Consider the following 19,938-nt stretch of genomic DNA (forward strand, 5'->3'; position numbering starts at 1 on the left):
TTTTTCTTTTATTTTTTTGAACGCATGCTGGTTCTTCAGGTGTGAGCCATTGAGATATGGACCATATGTAATATGGAATGACCTTAGTATTGAAACACAATCGGTTTGCCCCCAATAGTTATGGGTTGAACTCCATGAGAAATGTTGCCCCTATGTCAATTTCCTTTCAATAGAAAGGTTAACAAAATCTAAAGCCCAACCCAATTAATAAATAGAATTAAATCTTAGCTTGGACCTAACCATCATGACATGAAACAACTAGCAATATAGATTGTTCAAATTGTGATACCAAAATTATTACTGTATTTGGGTGGACTCTTTGAATTGTATTTTTTTACATTTTCCTCGTGAAAGAATAGCTTTTAAGGTTAATTGTATTTGGGTTTAGAGGGAGTTATGATTTTTAGTATTTTTTAAAGCCTCTAAGAGAGAGAGTTAAGGTTTTGACTATAAGCCTCTTAATCTCAGTAATCTTCTCTGAATAATAAGTTAATCTGTTGGGAGCTATTACACAAAACCTTAAGATCTAGCCTCCCAAAAACACCATAATTATGGGATAGTAGAGCAATGAAATAAATCAAAACATAAACCACACGACAAAAGAGATTTTTACGTAGAAAACCCTCAAAGAGGTAAAAACCACGAGACCTCATCCAGATTAACAATCCACTATAAAGTAAAACGTTACAACTGATCACAAACATACACCGCTTGGATCAAACCTTCTTCACTTATGCAGGAGTAGAAAAACAATAAGAGAATAAAGAAAAACGGAGAGATCTAATTGATTATGAGGACGTAGAAGCGCTGAGATATTAAGTGCACAGTAGATCACCTCTACGAGCAAAACCTCCCTTCCACAAGTTTCCTCTCTCTTTTTTCCTCTCTCTCTCACACCTTTGATAGCCCTAAACCCTTTAGCAAATCCTTGTAAAGCTTTAGGAAACCCTTTTGCATTACCTAGAAAGCCTTAGGTACCTCCTATTTATAGTTTAGAAAATTTCCTTTCGCATGGGTGCGAACACGGCCTTAAAATTCAGCAATCCACACAAAATCGCGCAAGTGAATCTACGTAACCTCGACTCATCGAGTAGGATCCTCGACTGGTTGAGCGGCCCACTCGACCGATCGAGCACCTCCCTCAACTGGTCGAGCACCATGGAAAAAATCCAACCAAGCTCACTGGAGTTTAAGTTGAGTCAATCCACGACTGGTCAACCAGCACCCTCGACCGGTCGAGTGAAGCTCTCGACCAGTCGAGCCATGAGGAGAAATCTCCATCAAATCTCCTCCTTTTCGACTTATGAGGAATTCGCCTTCTTCAAGCCAGCTAGGTTTCTACAAACCTCAAACTTGCCCTTGAACAATGTCTTAGTCATCATGTTTGACCCATTATCGTCCTTGTGGACCTTCTCAAACTGTAACACCTTCTGTTCCAAAGTATCTCTGATCTAGTGATACCGAATCTCTATGTGCTTCGACTTGGAATGCTGACTTAGATTTTTACTCAAGTGTATAGCACTTTGACTATCGCAATAGACCACGTGCTACTCATGCTTCAGGCTAAGTTCTTATAGGAACATTTTCATCCAAAGTATCTCTTTACATGCCTCTATGACTACGATGTACTCGGCCTCTATCGTCGACAATGCTACGACCTTCTGTAGCTTGCTCTGCCAAGAGACTGTTCCCTTTGCAAACGTGAATATAAATCCCGATGTAGACTTCCTGGAGTCTATGTCACCTGTCATATTTGCATCTATGTAGCCCTCTAACACGGGTTTTCTGTAACCATAGCATAGGCTTAACCTGGATGAGCCTCTTAGATACCACAGTATCCATTTTATCATATCATAGGCGTGGTTCTTATACAAGGATCTCATCTCCTCTTACATAGCTTTCAACCACTCCCCCTTATGCTCATTGGCTAGGGCCTCAGAATAATCTTTTGGCTCTCTCACATTAGTGAGCATAATGTACTCATGCGGTGAGTAACTCTTGGACGACAATCTGTCTCTAGATGACCTCCTCACCTGTGGCTTAACAGGTGGATCAAGTGGGGGCTGCTCACCCGGTCCATATTTTATAGGAACTCCCTCATCCTCTACACCTTGCTGTACTCCCCTGTCATCAGGCACCACGGGAGGAATAATCGGATCCATATCCTCTAACTCTCCTGAACTAGGTTGTGTCTTTTCTGACTTATAAATGTCTTCAATACATTGGTCTTTAAAGAAAACCACATCTCTGCTCCTGACGAGATTCTTCTCAGTCGGATCCCACAATCTGTAGCCGAACTTTTCATCACCGTACCCCAAGAACACATATTGCCTGATCTTCATATCGAGCTTGGACATCTCGTCCTTTGGTACGTGAACGAATGTCTTGCATCCAAACGCCCTGAGATGACTGTACGATGGATCTTGTTCAGTTCATACCTTCTCAAGTACTTCTCTATTCAACAAGGTTGATGGAGACCTATTTATCAAATACACTACCGTGTGTATTGCTTCTTCCCAGAATGTCTTGGGCAACTTCGCATAGGATAACATGCATTTGATTCTCTCTATAATTGTGCGATTCATTCACTCAGCTACACCATTATGCTGGGGAGTCTTGGGAACTATCTGTTTATATCATATACCCAAGGACTTACAATACTCATGAAAGTCACTGGTGTATTCACCACCAATGTCAGTGCAGATACACTTTAATGGTCTACCTGTTTCTCTCTCGACCATAGCATGAAACAATTTAAACACACTAAAAACCTTATCCTTGTATTTCAAAGCATAAACCCAAACCTTCCTAGATGTATCATTCATAAAAGTGACAAAATACAATGCCCCACCCAAGGTTTTTGTCCTCATAAGACCACAAAACATCAGAATAAACCAAATCTAATGCATGCATCTTATTAACATGAGAAGCAGTTTTAATAAATAAAACTCTATACTGTTTCCCTAATAAACAATCAATACAGGTTTTGAGAGGTATACCTGTCACGTTTGGAAGGACCCGCTTTCTCGCTAGTACCTGAAGCCCTTGTTCACTCATGTGGCCTAGACGCCTATGCCATATGTCAATAGTTGAATCTTCCGCTGCGTTCAACCCACCCTTACACACACTGACACTTGCCTTGTAAAGGGTGCAACACTTCTTTCCTCTGGCTACGATCAACGAACCCTTGATGAGCTTCCAACGCCTACCAGCAAAACGGCTTTCATAGCTATCATCATCTAACTTTCCCATCGACATCAAGTTGAGGCAAAGGTCTGGGATATGCCTCATATCCCTGAAAACCAATGTACAACCCACATCGGTCTTCACACAAATATCACTGTCCCCTACGATCTTCGATACGCCAGAATTTTCCATCTTCATGGTCCTAAAGTCACTTAACTTGTAGCTTGTGAAGAAGTCCCTACGTGGAATCGCATGAAACGAGGTTCCTGAGTCTATCACCCAGTCGGTGTCCTGACTCATAACCATGAGACAAATATCATGATCTGCAGAAAGAATAACTATAACGTCGCCATCTGAAGCGACCGTAGTGGAATCTGATTCATCTTCTTTCTCCTTTCCTTTTCCTTTCTTGTCGTTCTTATTCTTACGTCATTCATGCTTATAGTGGCCCTTCTTGCCACAATTCCAGTATTCAACATCCTTCCTGGTACTCAATTTGTTTCTTGATTTATCTCAGGTCTTCCCACCCTTTCTGTTATTTCTTCCCCCCGTTCTTGTGTCACAAGAGTATTTTACTGAGTAGACCCCTGACACTTCCTCCTTGTTTCCTCATTAAAGAGACAATTAGTTACTTGTTTTATAAATACTTTTCCGTCTGGCACGAAGTTACTTAGAGACACCACCAATGTCTCTCAACTATCAGGTAATAAGCTAAGCAATAACAAAACCCGTAATTCATCATCCAAGACCATCTTTATAGCGGAGAGTTGGTTCAAAATATTGCTGACCTCATTCATGTGCTCAGTCACAGAACCGCCATCTTCGAACTTGAGATTCACAAGTCGTCGTATCAGAAAAATCTTATAGCCGACTGTCTTCCTCTCATACAGCCCTTGCAGTTTCAGCCATAAGCTAGCAGTTGAGGTCTCCATAGACACATTGTGGAATACGGAATCGTCCAACCATTGTCTAATAAACCCCACCGCCTTCCGGTCCAATTTCTTCCAATCATTATCTTTCATATCCTTTGACTTTGTTGATATGCCTTGAATTGGAGAATACAAGTCCGTGCAATAAAGTAAGTCCTCCATTTTAGCCTTCCATATGGTCCAGTTAGAACCATTGAGGCTGATCATTATTGATGAGCCACCTTCCATAATTCAGAACTGATCCCACTCCGTTCAATGAACTTAGCTCTGATACCACTTTGTTGGGGGCCGTTACATAAAACCTTAGGATCTAGCCTCACCAAAACACCAGAATTATGGGATAATAAGCAATGAAATAAATCAAAACATAAACCACACGACACAAGATATTTTTACGTGGAAAACCCTCAAAGATGTAAAAACCATAGGACCTCGTCTACATCAACAATCCACAATGAAGTAGAACGTTACAACCGATCACAAGCACACCCCTTGGATCAAACATTCTTCACTCATGCAGGAGTGGATAAACAATATGAGAATAAAGAAAAACGAAGAGATCTAATTAATTACGAGGACATAAAAGCGCTGAGATATCAAGTGCATAGTAGATCACCTCTACGAGCAGAATCTCTCTTCCACAAGCTTCCTCTTTCTCTCTTTCTCTATCTCTTTCTCTCTCACAACTTTGATAGCCCTAAACCCTTTAGCAAACTCTTGTAAAGCTTTAGGAAACCCTCTTGCATTCCCTAGAAAATTCCTAGGAACCCATATTTATAGTTTAGGCAACTCCTTTTTACGCCCTTGTGAAAGCCACCTCAAAATTCTACATCTCGTACAAAATCGAACTCAAATTTGCGTAGCCTTGACTGATCGAGCATTGTTCACTCAACTGGTCGAACCAGGCCCTCGACTAGTTGAGGACCTCGAAGATCAAAAATAAAAGCTTGCTGGACTTTGAGTCGAGCACCACTCGACTGGTCGAGCAGCGCGGTGATTCCATAGTTTGTGGCATCCGAACTGCAACACATCTCCTCTGACCTAAGGAGGAAAACTCCATCATAATCATCACTTTATGCGATGTGTTTTTTTTTTTCAAAGATTTTTCACGTAAAAAAACATGTGTTCTCTATATATTTGCTTGTATTTTCATTTTCTCTTACTTATTTCAATTCAAATTAAGGTACTTTTCTGGGGTCAAATCTCTAACACTAATAACTTTGTTGTAGAATAGTTTAGAATTCCAACTCATTAGCCAACTGCAGATCAAGCCTATTGCCAAAAAAAAAAAACAAAAAAAATATCACAAAGCATCGAGGATTCTTTTCCTTTTAAGCATCCATCCATCAAGTTGACAGTTAATATATTGCTTGATTGGTTTGCATGTCAGTCACCGCACGCATTGGATACAGGTGCGTCAATCCAGAACATTCAAATTATAGGTCGAATATTGGATGGAGCATGGCCCCAAAAATCAGACATTTCTAATAGTCTAATTGGTAGTCGTTAAATGGATGGTTAATTTTAGGACCTATAGTGTTCCAACCCGTCCAGCAGGGGTGTGCTATAGAAGAAGCGTATTTTACAGGTGATGTGCCTGGGCCCATCAGGTTATATACACGGCATCAAACCTGACGCCCCAAATCAATGCGATCTAACCATCACGTGGGCCATGACACCAAAGTGAATATTTTTATATGGCTGTCCATTGCTTAATTTGGTGTCGCCCGCCTACTGATTGTATAGGCCTGAGTTTTTGGGCTGCCCCTATTTTCATGATAGGATTCATGTAATGCATGGGTCAGATGGTACATAATAATACAGTCGACCCCACATAGAAAACAATAGTCAACCATTCAAAGATACCAAATCCACTTCACTACTATGGATTGCTAAACCCGTACGAGGACGCATCCTCGGCCTTTATAGAATACGCTTGTTCTAAAAATGATGTGCATGGCCCTCTGAGATGTGTGCATGCCACCGTGGTGGTCCAACAAGATCGAGCCACTGTCAAAGTTGGATGCCTCGAAAGTCAGTCCAATCCAACTATCACGCGAGCCATGACATGGAGTAGGATATATGATGCGCTTGTACATTATTTCCTATGGTGCGGCCCAGCTACTGATGGCACAAAGCCTGATTTTTGGCACATCCTGGCGTCACAGTGAGATTTATATTAATGCGTGGGTCAGATGATATACACATTACATAGCCAACCCTGTAACAAAAAATTAATAGACAACCATCCAAAATCAGGTGGTAGCACCGATGATGGATGGATTGGCCTGATTTTTTAGGCATTTCATGTCCAGCAATGTCATAGATGCTCCTCGTTGAGGAGCCATGCAGATTCATTTTGTAGGTGGTGAACGATGGGTAGGGCTGACAAACTTGGATAAACAACATGGATATCTCACGTCTCTTCGGAACTCTTAAATATCTCTTGAATATGTAGAAATATGGAATAGCCCCTGAACTTATTAGGCTTTGCTAAAAAGAAGTGTTTATTATTATTATTATTACGAAGATCGATCACATTTTTAGGCTTAAAGTGTGTTTGGTTAGCCACGTAATTAATAGATTTTAGAAAAGTAACTTCCCAAATTTGTGCCTTTTTATACGGAGGCTAGCCCCCCATTTCCTGCTGTCATGTCTGCTTTTATAAACTTGCGAGATGCTATCATTAAATCAAACGGATCTCTCTTGTTAGAAGGTTTATTAATTGCACACGAGTGCTAAGCCATACATCTCAACACGTGCCATTATGACACGTAAGTCCCAAATCAAATACATCCAAACCGTTTGCAAGGTTATTTCCACTGTGATGAACTGAAAAAACAAATGTTAGAAAACTTCTGTGGCCCCACCTTTGGACCAGTGGGTCCACTAGATGGATAGCTTGAATGTTCCACTTCCACAAACGGGTTGAGCTGTGCATGCATGTCGAATTGGCAACCTCTTAAAATGCTTACTCAAATGGTTAATAGAATAAAATGGAATAGAAAATATACCATACAAATGATTAGACAAATACTAGACTATGACTAGGAACAGATTACCAAGCTAAAGGAAAATTCTGTAGGTTTAAAGGTCTCATTTGATTCAAATGGCATTGATCATGAGGCCTAGCTCCGCTGCTTTGCAGATTTGTGTTTGACGAAGAATGCTGACAGCAAATTCTTGTTGTGAACAGGCTGGTGGAAGATCTCACACCGATCAGGAGTGTCAAAGGATCTAAACGCTGATAATGATTTGGTGGCCGGTGAATCCTACCAACGACAAATAGGATATCAGTGCTGAAATACATGTTTAGAGCCAGTGATTATTCAATGTTTACATGTCTGTAGCTAAGAATGACCTTTCCATGAAGGATAAATGTCAAGGTATTCAAAAATGATAACGGTTACGACCTTTATAAATAAAATAAAGTGAAAACGTTACTCTTATATAGTAGCCACCGTTTTTTAATACCTTAGTAAATGTATTAATAAAATGACATCCACACACAGACGAGAGAGAGAGAGAGATTAAACCAAACTGATAGCTGAACAAGCTGAAGAATATTATACATGGTAGCACAAAACTCACTCGTACTTTAAAGCATCTTACCCTCTGTGTCATGCCAAACGTCTTCAGAACTGCACGAGAGGCAGGACCTCCACTAGATGATTGATGATGACCTAACTCCGGCGTGGATGAAACAGCAATTTTAGTGTCTACAAGTACAGGAGGTGGTAGCATAAGAAACACAACTTTAAAACTAAGAAACATGGTATGCCAAAATGGTTACACAACTGCCATAGCAGTCATTAGCATTACACGTTATGGGGCCGTGCTGTTGCAGAAAAAAAAAAAAAAAACGGCCTGTAACAGTCTCAAAACAGCTTTTTTTTTTGAAAAAAAAATAAAAAATTAATAAGGTCATAATGGCCCATATTATAACTGTAACGGTGGTGGCCATGACGGCTGTATCATAACAGTAAAGGTGGTGGCCATTAAGGCTACCATTACCATGATGAAACACCTTGCTAAGAAATTGCAATATAGAACACAACCATCAGTCAAGATGATCAGTATTAAAAGAAAATAATTTAATACTTCTTATAAATAAGAATAACATGAACTTAAAACGGGAGGTACCAAGCAGATGGAAGACTTGAGAGTTTGGGCCTGAATATCTGTGGTCTTCCACACTGTATGATAAAGTAAAGGTAAAACATTTGAGCTCACAGAAATACAATTATTAGCAATTCCATTGAGTTTAATGTACCCACTAAAATATTAAAATACATTGCCATGGAAAAACTTAAATGGAGTACATGAAACTTACCCTGGCGATGCATGTGGTGTGCCATTCAACTCAGAGTCAGTTTCTGAGGCTAAATGCCAGGAAAGCGTTTTCGATGAAGATCCTTGAGTTCATGCATCAAAGCCATTGATAACTAACATAGTGCATACAAAAGGAAATGATATTTTTACCCATCATGATTGACAACAGCACCCATTCTCTCTAATTTCAGTAGATATATTGTAGTATTTCTGAAAGCAAAGAATGGGGGCCTCTATCATTCACAGTGGGCATAAACAGCAGCTGCATGTGCAAAAATTGGTATATGAATAATCGAAACGAACTGAATGCGCCAGCACCAAATGAAAATGGGACCTGACGGACGAGGGCGTGGTTTTGCTTGAATAAGCTTTTGCCTAATATCAGTCTGTTTCTGGGGGCTACTCTGCACCTTTTTGTTGACAGAGTCTAGCTTGGAGATTCAGACAACAAAAGTTACATTTGCAGTCTCATCAACACCAACACTTAAAATGAAGCTCATAACAGTTCTTAGACATCATACTTGGCAAGATGTAATGCTTGTGATGTCTTCGGACAGCTGTTGACAGTTGATGCTGCCCGAGACCTTCTTTGTCCGTGTAAGTTTGGCAAGCAAGAAGTTGCTAATATTAAAATAGTAAATTTAGCTTGTATACAACTGAAAGGATTATTCTGAATTAAAAAAAATTTCAGTAAAACAAATGTAAGAAAACATACCTGATTGAGACATGCAATCTTTAGCTCTGCAGTTGAGACATCATATGTTTGTTGTTCAAATAGGTCATTGAGTTTGTAAGCAACAGTTCCAAGATGATCAACAGCATTGACAAGGACCCGAACGGCGTAATCTTTCAGGTTATCCAGTACCCTGGTTAGGAGAGTCAACTTAGTATTTTACAACAAAAGCAAAAGTTCATCAAAAGAAAATTCGTCTTCGCCTTTCTCCTGGCAATTTTGGGTTGGTTTTTAAATGGTAGATTAGTAGGAGTTTTATGATCAGCTGACAACCACACTTCAACCTTCTTTGTAACCTTAGCTCTTGGAACTGGCCATGGTAGAGACTAACATTGACACCACTCACATGCCAACAAAACGGTCCCATCCAATAATAACTCTAGTCCAACTAATTATAGGTATGCCCCAATGGCGAGCAAGCAAAACAGAGTAATGAAAGAAGGTTGTTAGGCAAAGAGCTAGCACAAGCAGCCACACAGATCAAACGCCATGCTCTAGTCGTTCAAATGTCATGCTCTAGTCGTTGGCTGTTCCAAAAAGCAGGGAACCAACCAATACATGATCACTAACATGACTCACATGGCAACATGGTTTGGCACCACACTGAATCTTAGTACAACTATTGGGTGCTACCCACAAAGGGGAAAGTGCAAACAGTTCATGTCTAAAATTTGCAGTGCCAGACGAGCTCGCTAAGCACAAAATAACAAAATTCATAAGGCTCCAAGCACTTAGTTATAGTTAACATGAGTGGAGGTGGTGTACTGGATGTGTGGGCTCATGTGCACCAAGTGTACATGCAGGCTCCAATTGTTATAGATACAAATTCATCATGGTTAGTAAAAACAAGCACAATCCTTTCACAATTTCACAATTCCACGAATGCAAATAATGTTTGAAGTCTCATTCTCAAGCACACCAATTCAAAAAGCATGAAAACATGCTTTAAACAGCATCATACAGGCATACCTGCAAATGAACAAATTACTGGTTCTGAGTTTACAAACTATTGAATTGGAACTCCCGAAAGTAAATGGATGCCTCAGAGGAGCTCTAGTAAATTTTGTTTCAACCTTTCAAGCATTGTGAGGGTAAAGAAAACAAGATTGTTCCCTTGATGCCTTTAGGGTCTTCCAAATGGGAACAGAATGTTCTTCTCTATTATGCTGCAATCAACAATCCCCATCTTAATCAAAGACGAGGTTATCCCCTTGTTTACTTGAGGGTCTTCCTACTGGGAGCAGAACGTTCATCTCTATCAATCAATAATCTAAATCTTCGTTGCCTTGTGAATGCTACTTGATAAGGGAGAAAAAAAAAAAAGTTTCATCCTCGCATGACTAATAGCACCATGCATCTAGGTCAAATTTATCATGTGCAAGTGCAATCTTAGAGGACGTGGTACTGCACACAACAATAACAGTTATAAATTCCAGAGATTTAGGAAAAGAACAGCCTGATGAGACTTCAAATTTCAAGGATCATGCCAATATACAGCCACTCTTCATCTACCAATCAGAAGTATGTACGGATGCTCACTGCTCTACAATCTTACCACAAGTTGCATGAACAATATCAATCTGCTGCCCTTGCACATTCTTTTGCTCACATGTTGCTCAGTAACCCAAGGATGTCCAGGGTAATCGACCCTAATAAAACTAATCATAAAATTTCCAGGGCTGCCAAGTGAACTCAAGCTAGTACACTTTTTTTTTTTTTCTGCACTCACCTCTCATAAGCAAGACCCAAGACGCTCATCAGGCGGGTCCCATGCTGTAGATTCCTTAGACCAACATCAGGATGTTCTTCTCATTAGGTTAGCAACCATGTACAACACAAATGGAAAGTAGTAAGATATTCACCAATGGTCCCTATTCAATGTACAGATGTGGCCTACCTGATAGTAAACAGTCTGATTTTACACCAGGGCATTCTCTTGGAGTGTTGCACTGATTAATACCCCAGATATCTCACATGTGTGCCATGCCAGCACATGGGCCTTGGCACGCATGCCTTGAAGACCTCCATCCATCTGACATGAGCAATGTTTCTCGAGAACTTTTGATAAAGGCAAGTTCTACTCCTTGTTCCCAATAAAAGCTGCTGTATGATTTCGACAAGTGATCAACTGGCTTTACCTACCAAGCACATGGGAACAACTTATATGCTGACTCTTATGGAAAGATGGTCATTGATAATTGTTAAGAAGAAAACCATGAATTTCTAACAGGTTTCACAATTTAGATGATTTCTGTTGCAGTTTTTAGTTTCTCCTTGACATGCTTGCATGAGTCAACCAGAATTGATTCAGGAATGCTGGGCCCATCCTGATTTCAGCCTGATTCGGCCTGTTTTCTTGGTTTTAGCCTTACTCAGCCTGGTTTCTCACTGTTGCCCCGAAAGAAGAAGAAGGCCTGGTTTCTTGGTTTCAGCATGACTCAGCCTGGTTTCTCGACCTTCCTCCCAATAGAATAAGTATTTTTACATTTTTTTTTTGTACAATAAAAAGTTGTTGATGTTGTTGTTTTCTTGACCCACTTGGTTGGCCCAATGAGCGCCTCCAACCAACGACTGACTGACCAAGTCCCAAGTCCTGATTAGCAAACGATGCAGGGAACTATATACATTGGAGAGGAAGATGATTTATGCTTCAGTGAGTACAATCTCCACTCTCTATACATCTCAAATCTCAGACAGAATTTGGCATCATTGATTGAGTCATACTAGTTAGGCTGCCCTGAAGATTTTTTACAAGAATGAGTGGTGTACTAAATAACAACTCATGGACTGGTCCCATTTGCCATCTTGGACATCTTTCTGACTAGTTTTACTTTGAAATTTAGTCACATGGATGTATAGGTCCCCTGTTAGCCATGTCTAAAGTGGGTGGGTATTTGCTGATATGTTTTATTTGTGAATCACAACACTTAGTTTACTTGGAGAGAAGTACTCAACTATGCTACAAGTATATTTTCTGAAAGAAAATATGAAAAACAAGCATTCTTACATCTGTTTCTGATCACTATGAAGATAAGACATCTCACAGTACTCTGCCGCTGAGTAAAGCTGAGGCCTCAAGCTTTTCAGTTCCTGTGAATAACCAATACCATATGGATCAAACCAAGAAATCAAGTAGCAATATCTATAGCTCAGCAACTTAAAATGAGCCTGGTGTGGAGGATTCTTCAGAGAAGAATACAGAATAATAATAATAACATATTATGATGCTGAGTAACTAAAGAGATGAGATGGAAAAGAATCTTGAAGAAATCATGGCCATAAATGAGAATGTATGTATCATGCGTGAAAGAAACGAAACATCAAATATACAATCATCAGCATTGTAGTAGGACTGATCCGATTCCAAATGGCACCGATGCTGAGTAACTAAAGAGATGAGATGGAAAATAATCTTGAAGAAAATCATGGCCAGAAATGAGAATGACTCTACACAAATGAGATATCAAGTGAAGAAAATCAAAGAAAAGGAATTAGATCTAAAGACTGAGAAATGGCTAAGATCCCAATGCATACACAAATAAAGAAGGGAAATAAAATAAAATAAACGCCTGAAAAAACAAACTCCGAAACATAAAGAAATCGCACTGCAGTGACAGAGAAAGATCCGAAAACTGATTAAAAAGAAGGAGAGAAGAAGATGTAGAAAGGGAGAAAAGCACCTGCAAGGCATTAATGAAGCCGTTGCTTCTCTCCATGGAGATCTCGTCCAGGGTCATCACCGAATTTTCCGGCATTTTGTCCCTGCTCTTCTTCCTTCGGCCGTGAGTTTTGCAAAGAAGAAAAGACAGATATACAGAGAGATTTGGATTTCCAAGGAAAGTAGAAAGCAGAATGCGGGATAAAAGGAGAATTGGTAAATGCAGGCGTGAGTGAAGCCGAAGCAATTCTGGTTCTGGGAAATGGAATTTTGATTTATTCCCGAGTGAAAATAATGGGCATCGCTTTCTCGTTCCAAGTGATTATATGACGTGGGAAACTTTGAAACTCAGGCAGAGGGACGCGGATTAGCTACTCACGTGTTGAATAGCAAGACTCCCTGCTTAAGTGACGTCACCAAGTTCTGTGGGGTCACGTTACGATGAATGTATTGTATCCACACCGTCCATCCATTTAGAGATATCATTTTAGGGATGAACCAAAGAATGATTCAGATCCAAAACTTTAGTAGACCACACGCGGAAAACAATGGGGAGAGTGATTCCCACCAGTTGAAGCATTCCTAATGCCCACCATGATGTTTATTTGAAATTCAAACTGTTCACAAGTTAACACAGACATAAAAGAAGGTAAAACACAAGTATCAACTTGATCGAAAAATTATACGGGCCTTAGAAGTTTTTAATGGTGGGCATCACTCTCCTCATTGTTTTCTGTGGTGGTCTATTGGAGATTTGTATCTGATTGATTATTTTACTCATGCTCTAAAATGATATCTCCAAATGTATGGACGGTGTGGATACAACAAATACATCACAGTAGAGCTCACATAACTTAGTAACGTCACTTCAGTAGCGAGTCTCGCTGCTCAACCTGTTAGTAGCTAATCCGCGTCCCAAGCAGAGGGGCATAGATGATACGCAGGAACTTAGAAATAACTTCGAATTTGTATACGTAGCATACACATATTTCAAAATAAACTGCGTAAAAGTTATGCATATTTGGTTTGGTTATCTTACTGTTGGATTGGTGGACAATTATTGGAAGGTTAAAAATGAAAGAATCCAATAGTCTTATTTCAACAAACAAGTGTCCATCAATCAACGGTTGTGATTGTTCACCCGATATGATTTTGAGACTGTTTCTTAGATAGCGGTTTCCTCAATTCGCTCTGTTTAATTTTAGTTCATTTGTGCCACGTGTACAATTTATGAGCGAACGGATTGGCTACTCCCCCTGCCACCAGCCCCGTGGCTGGTGGTCAGTGGTGCTCTGTGGGCCCACCATGATGTATATGCTTCATACATTTCATTCTTTCATTTTTACGTATCATTTTAGGGCTTTGATACAAAAATAATAAGACTATAAATCTCAGCTGGACCATACCACACGAAAATAATAGTGATTAGATATCCACCATTAAAATCCTTCTAAGGCCCACTGTATTGTTTATTTGACATCTAATATGTTGATTAGGTCATACAAACCCAAATGAAGGGAAAAAACAAAGATCAGTTTGATCCAAAACTTTTATGGCTCCCAAAAAGTTTTTAATGGCCAAAATTCATTTAGCACTGTTTCCTATAATGTGGTCCACTTGAGATTGGGATATATCTCATTTTTTTCTCTCATGCAATAAAATGACGTAGAAAAATAGATGGACAGCATGGATGAAACACATACATCATGGTGGGCCCACAGAGCGCCGACCACCAGCCACATACATTCTGTTCATTCAAATTTATAGATCATTTAGGGCTTAATACAAAAATGATAAGAATATAAATCTCAGCTGAGCCACACCGTACGAAAACAATAGTGATTGGATATCCACCATTAAAATCCTCCTAAGGCCCACTGTACTATTTATTTGACATCCAATATGTTGATTAGGTCATACAGACCCAGATGAAGGTAAAAAACAAAGATCAACTTGATACAAAACTTCTATGGCCTCCCAAAAAAATTTTAATGGTCAAAATTCATTATGTTGACTAGGTCATCTAGACCCAGACAGCATGGATGAAACACAACCCAGATGGCACGGATGAAACACATATAGACCCAGACGGCATGGATGAAACACATACATCATGGTGGGGCCCACGTAGCACCAACCACTAGCCAGTGGCTGGTGGCTAATTTGACCGTGGGGCACACCTAGATGTAAGAGTTGTATATCTAAACCGTTCATCCGTTTTTCCAACTCATTTTATGGCTTGATCCAAAACAATGAAGTAGATATCAATCTGAGGTGGACCGCACCACATGAAACAGTGGTGAATGACTATTAAAACTTTTTGTGGGCCAATGTTTTTTTGGATAAAGTTGATATTTGTTTTTACCCGTCATTCAGGTTTGTTTGAACTTATCAACAGCTTGGATGGAAAATAAACATTACAGTGGGCCCTACTAAGTTTTTAATGGTGGGCGTTCAATGGCCACGGTTTCCTGTTGCGTGGTCCATCTGAGATTTATAATGGCTTCATTTATGGGCTAATGTCATAAAATGAGTAGATATGCAACGCATAAATGGAGGTAGGCTCCATGGTACCACCCACATGCCTTACCATTATTAATTTATTAGTGATGCCTGACCATTATTAATCCGCGTGAGTTTCGAAGAACTTCCCTTAACATACATGTACGCTTTTCAATTCTGACAAGTGGTCCATTTTCTGATGATCCGGACCATCTGGTCTGTCGAGTCCCGCCGTGGATGTAGCATGCCTAAAATCTATCGTTTGGATTATCCCAAACATAAATATTAGAACTATTTTCAATTGAATGTAGACAAATGTTGTATTTCTTTCCCTGACCGTTTATCCACAGGAAATACATAGAAAGGTCAGATTGTCCTGATAGACGATATAATCATATTGATAGTCTGTACAAGTGGGCCACATGAAGATCCATTGTATGGATTATCAAACAACGAATCCCAATTATTAAAAAAAAATGAGAGCCTGTGCATATTCCAAAAAGTGGAGCTTGGAGTATCATATAAATACTCATTGTCTTGGTGGAATGAAAGATTCAGGGCACTACGTATGGTCGTGGTCGAAGGCGTAAGAAACTTGAATAAGAGATGAGGTGGTTGGAGAAAGAACAGATCACCTACAATCCTATCAACTTTGCGTAGTATACACCCATATATCCATCTAAACAGCGGGCCCCACTATCAAGATCACCTGGCCTAAGCCAATTCATTTTCACGCAGGCTACACCATCAAAATTGGTATCACCTTGCGTACAGTTGTAGCTTACCTACTCAGTCTAACGGTCCGATTTCGGGATAGGTGATCTTCATTGTGGGACCCACCGTCTGAATGGATCGGATGTCTTAAACAATCAATATTTTAATGGGAACAATGAGTTTGTAGGTGATTACTTCTTTTATTATTTTTTCTTTCTTTTTTTTAAAAAAATAAAAAATAAAAAATTCTTACCTGCGAGCCATTTTTACCATTGTTTTATCTAACTGGTCATTGCAAACACGGATTGGCTACCGACGCTCTCAGTAGCGAGGTGACGACTGAACAGTGCTCCGTAAGCCTTATTATGATATATGTGTTTTATCCACGGCATCCATCTATTTTTTCCATATCATTTTATAGTATAATTTTAAGCATTAGGCAGATTTAAATCTCAAGTGGACCACACCATAAGAAAATGGTGATTAAATGTCCACCATTAAAAACTTCCTAATGCCTAGTGTAATGTTTATTTTCCATCCATCCTGTTGATTAGGTCACAAAGACCTAGATGAAGGGAAATCACATATATAAGGTTAATCCGAAACTTTTGCTGCTATTAAAAAGTTTTCAATGGTGGTCGTTCAATCACTATTTTTTCCCGTGGTGTGGTCCGATGGTAACATTTGAATCTGCTTCAATTTTTAAATCAACTATTAAATTGATCTAAAAAAATAGATGGAAGGAGTGGATAAAATACATACATCATCGTGGGGCCACGGAGCACCGTCCAATAGTTACTGCCGTACTGGTGACAGCGTCAGTAGGCAATCCAACTAAGAAAGTGAAAACAAAGGAAAGAATAGGAAAAAACGGAAGCGGATTGTACCACACACCACCGATCTGTGGGTGTGGGTACGTGTCGTGCGAAGATGAGGGCTGCCCCTTCTCCAGCTCCCACAACTGTTCAAAGGAAATTAAAGTTAAATACGCCCCAAAATAATATATTTATAATATCCACACTGTTAATCCATTTTTCGATATCATTTTAGATCATGATACCGAAAATGATTCGTATCAAACTCTTAAGTGAACCACACCAGAAATAACAGTGGGACAATGAGTCTCACCGTTAAAATATTTGTAAGTCCTACTGTAACGTTTATTTTCCATTCAATCTATTCATAAGGTCACACAAACCTGGATGGATGAAGAGGAAAAACAAGTATCATATTAATCCTAAACTTCTATGATCCAAAAGGGTTTTAATGGTAGACGTTCAATCTCAGACTGCTTTTTGCAGTTTGTTTCACTTCATCTTTATATCTGTCTTATTTCTTTTTGGGCTAAACCCTTACTACGAGCTCGTCAAATGGAAGAACGGTTGGGATATAACACATATCTCATGATGGGACCCACAGAACTTGGTGACGTCAACACACTAGCTATATCGGTGGTGCGTGGTACACCAGCCAATCCGCTCCAGGAAAAAAACGGTGACGTACTGTACCGTTAGTGGTGGTCAGGGTTCTCAGAAATAATTTGAAATTATAAAATTAGGTAGTTATCCTGCCATCGATGGTAGGTAATCAGTTTTGGAGATGCTGTGACAGCTCCCAAGAGTAGCCATCCCTGCGCGTGTGCGAGATCCAGGTCGTTCATCCGCTGGGCCACACAGTATCTGTGAAGTATACGCATCCAGCAATATCAGGTGAGGCCACACATCTAAGAAAATTTTGAATAGAGGTCACATTCAAGGTGCACCTGTGACCCACCTGACGGATGACCCTGATCTGGAAAGCCGATTGCCTACTGACGCTGTCAGTAGCCCGTACCTATTTGACGGTGCTCCATCAAGCCCCATCATGTTATATGTATTTTGTCTACTCCATCCGGCTATTTTTCTAGTTTACTTTAGTTCTTTAGCGAAAAAATAAACTAGATCCAGATCTTGCACGGACTACACCACAGGAAAAAGTAGTAATTAAATAACCACCGTTGAAAACTTTTTAGTGGCAACAGAAGTTTTGGATGAAGCTTATCTATATAATTTCTCTTTATTCATGTCTTTGTGACCTAATCAAAGGGTATGACAAATAAACATTACAATGGGATTAGGAAGTTTTTAACAGTGGACATTCAATCACCACTGTTTTCTCATACTATGGACCACTGGAAATTTAGATTTTGATCTGCCTCAATTTTTTGAATTACACTATATGATAAAACATATTCATTGTAGTAGGGCCTATAGAGCAGTAATATCCAGTAGCACGGGTGGCGTTTGTAGCCAATCTACATCCCCTCTTGTGTATGTGTTTTATCCACGCAGTCAATCTAGTTTTTCAGATCATTTATAGCATAATAATTCTAAACATGGCAAATCCAAATCTCAAGTTGACCACACCATAAATAGTGGTGATTGAATGTCCACCGTTAAATACTTGTTAGGACCCACTGCCATCCAACCTGTTGTTTAGGTCATAAAAGACCTGGATAAAAGGGAAATCACAGATACAAGCTTCATTCAAAACTTCTATGGCCACTAAAAAGCTTCCAATGGTGGTCGTTTGATGGATGCGGATTTCCTGGGAAAGCCTTTCGCAGGAAGTTCCTGTGCAAGGATTCAGGATGAGGCCCATTGTGATGTTTGTTAGAAATCCAATCCGTCCATCCGTTTTTTGAGATCATGAAACCTAAAATGATTAGGATCCAAAACTCAAGTGGGCCATACCAGATGAAACAGTGGGGAAAGGAATTCCTACCATTGAAACCTTCCCAGGATCTATCTTGATGTTTATATTCCATCCAAACCGTTTATAAGGTCATTTTCACTGAGATGAAGTGAAAAATCTAAGAAATTAAACCAATACAAAACTTTTGTAGCCATATAAATGTTTCAACGGTGGTCACTAAATTCCCACTATTTCCTCTCGTGTGGCTCACTTGAGTTTTTGATCATCTCCATTTTTGGTCGCATGTCCTGAAATGAACTCGAAAAACGGATGGACGGAGTGGCTTTCTCACAAACATCATAGTGGGCCCCACGCAGAATCTTGCGCAGGAACTTCCTGCGAAAGGCTTTCGCAGGAAATCCGCATCCTCGTTTGATTACTACTGTTTCCCATGGTGCGGGTCCTCGTAAGATTTGAAAAAAGAGACGAACGGAGTAGATAAAATACATACAATATAGTGGGTCATGAAGCACCGTCCCGTAATTACTGTCTACTTACAGGTTACAGCGTCAATAGGCAATCTGCTTTCCCAATCCGCACGGCACGGCACGGCACACGGGCCATAAGAGAGTAATAGTCGGATGGCTCCCCGGCCGTGACATTGAAGGAATCATTGAATGAGACGCGGAGTAGGTGCGGCCCGGCCTCAGCCAAGATGGTGCGGCCCTTACAGTGAGACTCACATTTACCTATGCATTCTATGTCCACACCGTCCATCAGTTTGTCCAGATCATGTTACGGTATGAACCCAATAATGAAACTGATCCAAATCTCAGGCAGACCATATCATAGGAAACCGTAGTGATTGAATGCCTCGCCATTAAAAACTTTCTAGGGACCACCCTAATGTTTATTTGTCATCCAACCCATTGAAAAGGTCACACAAACCTGGATGAAGGGAAGAAAAATATCAGCTTCATACAAAACATTCGTGCCCCACAAGAAGTTTTTATTGGTTAATCACAGCTCTTTCCTTATGATAAGGTCCACCTGAGATTTAGATGCATTTCATATTTTTGAGCTCATGCACTAAAATTATCTGAAAAAATGGAGCAGGTGGATATAGAAAACATACATCAACATAGCCCCACCATGGGCCACAATGTCTTGAGTGAGGCCGGGGTCGAACCTAAATGAGACATGCACGACAC

At 39.9% G+C, this 19,938-nt stretch overlaps 1 protein-coding gene across 1 annotated transcript; it reads right to left on the reverse strand.

The window, feature by feature from the left end:
* Window positions 1-7,055: 7,055 nt before the first annotated feature.
* Window positions 7,056-13,157, reverse strand: LOC131239162 (protein ABIL1-like; the record flags this gene model as incomplete). Its single annotated transcript, XM_058236719.1, has 9 exons — window positions 7,056-7,387; window positions 7,728-7,834; window positions 8,259-8,311; window positions 8,449-8,530; window positions 8,782-8,874; window positions 8,969-9,068; window positions 9,163-9,313; window positions 12,188-12,270; window positions 12,861-13,157. Coding segments are annotated over 9 exons (1,110 nt in total), but the record flags the coding sequence as incomplete, so codon positions are not given.
* Between the last annotated feature and the right edge of the window lie 6,781 nt (window positions 13,158-19,938).

Source organism: Magnolia sinica, chromosome 3, assembly GCF_029962835.1.
Source record: "Magnolia sinica isolate HGM2019 chromosome 3, MsV1, whole genome shotgun sequence".
Taxonomy (NCBI): domain Eukaryota; kingdom Viridiplantae; phylum Streptophyta; class Magnoliopsida; order Magnoliales; family Magnoliaceae; genus Magnolia; species Magnolia sinica.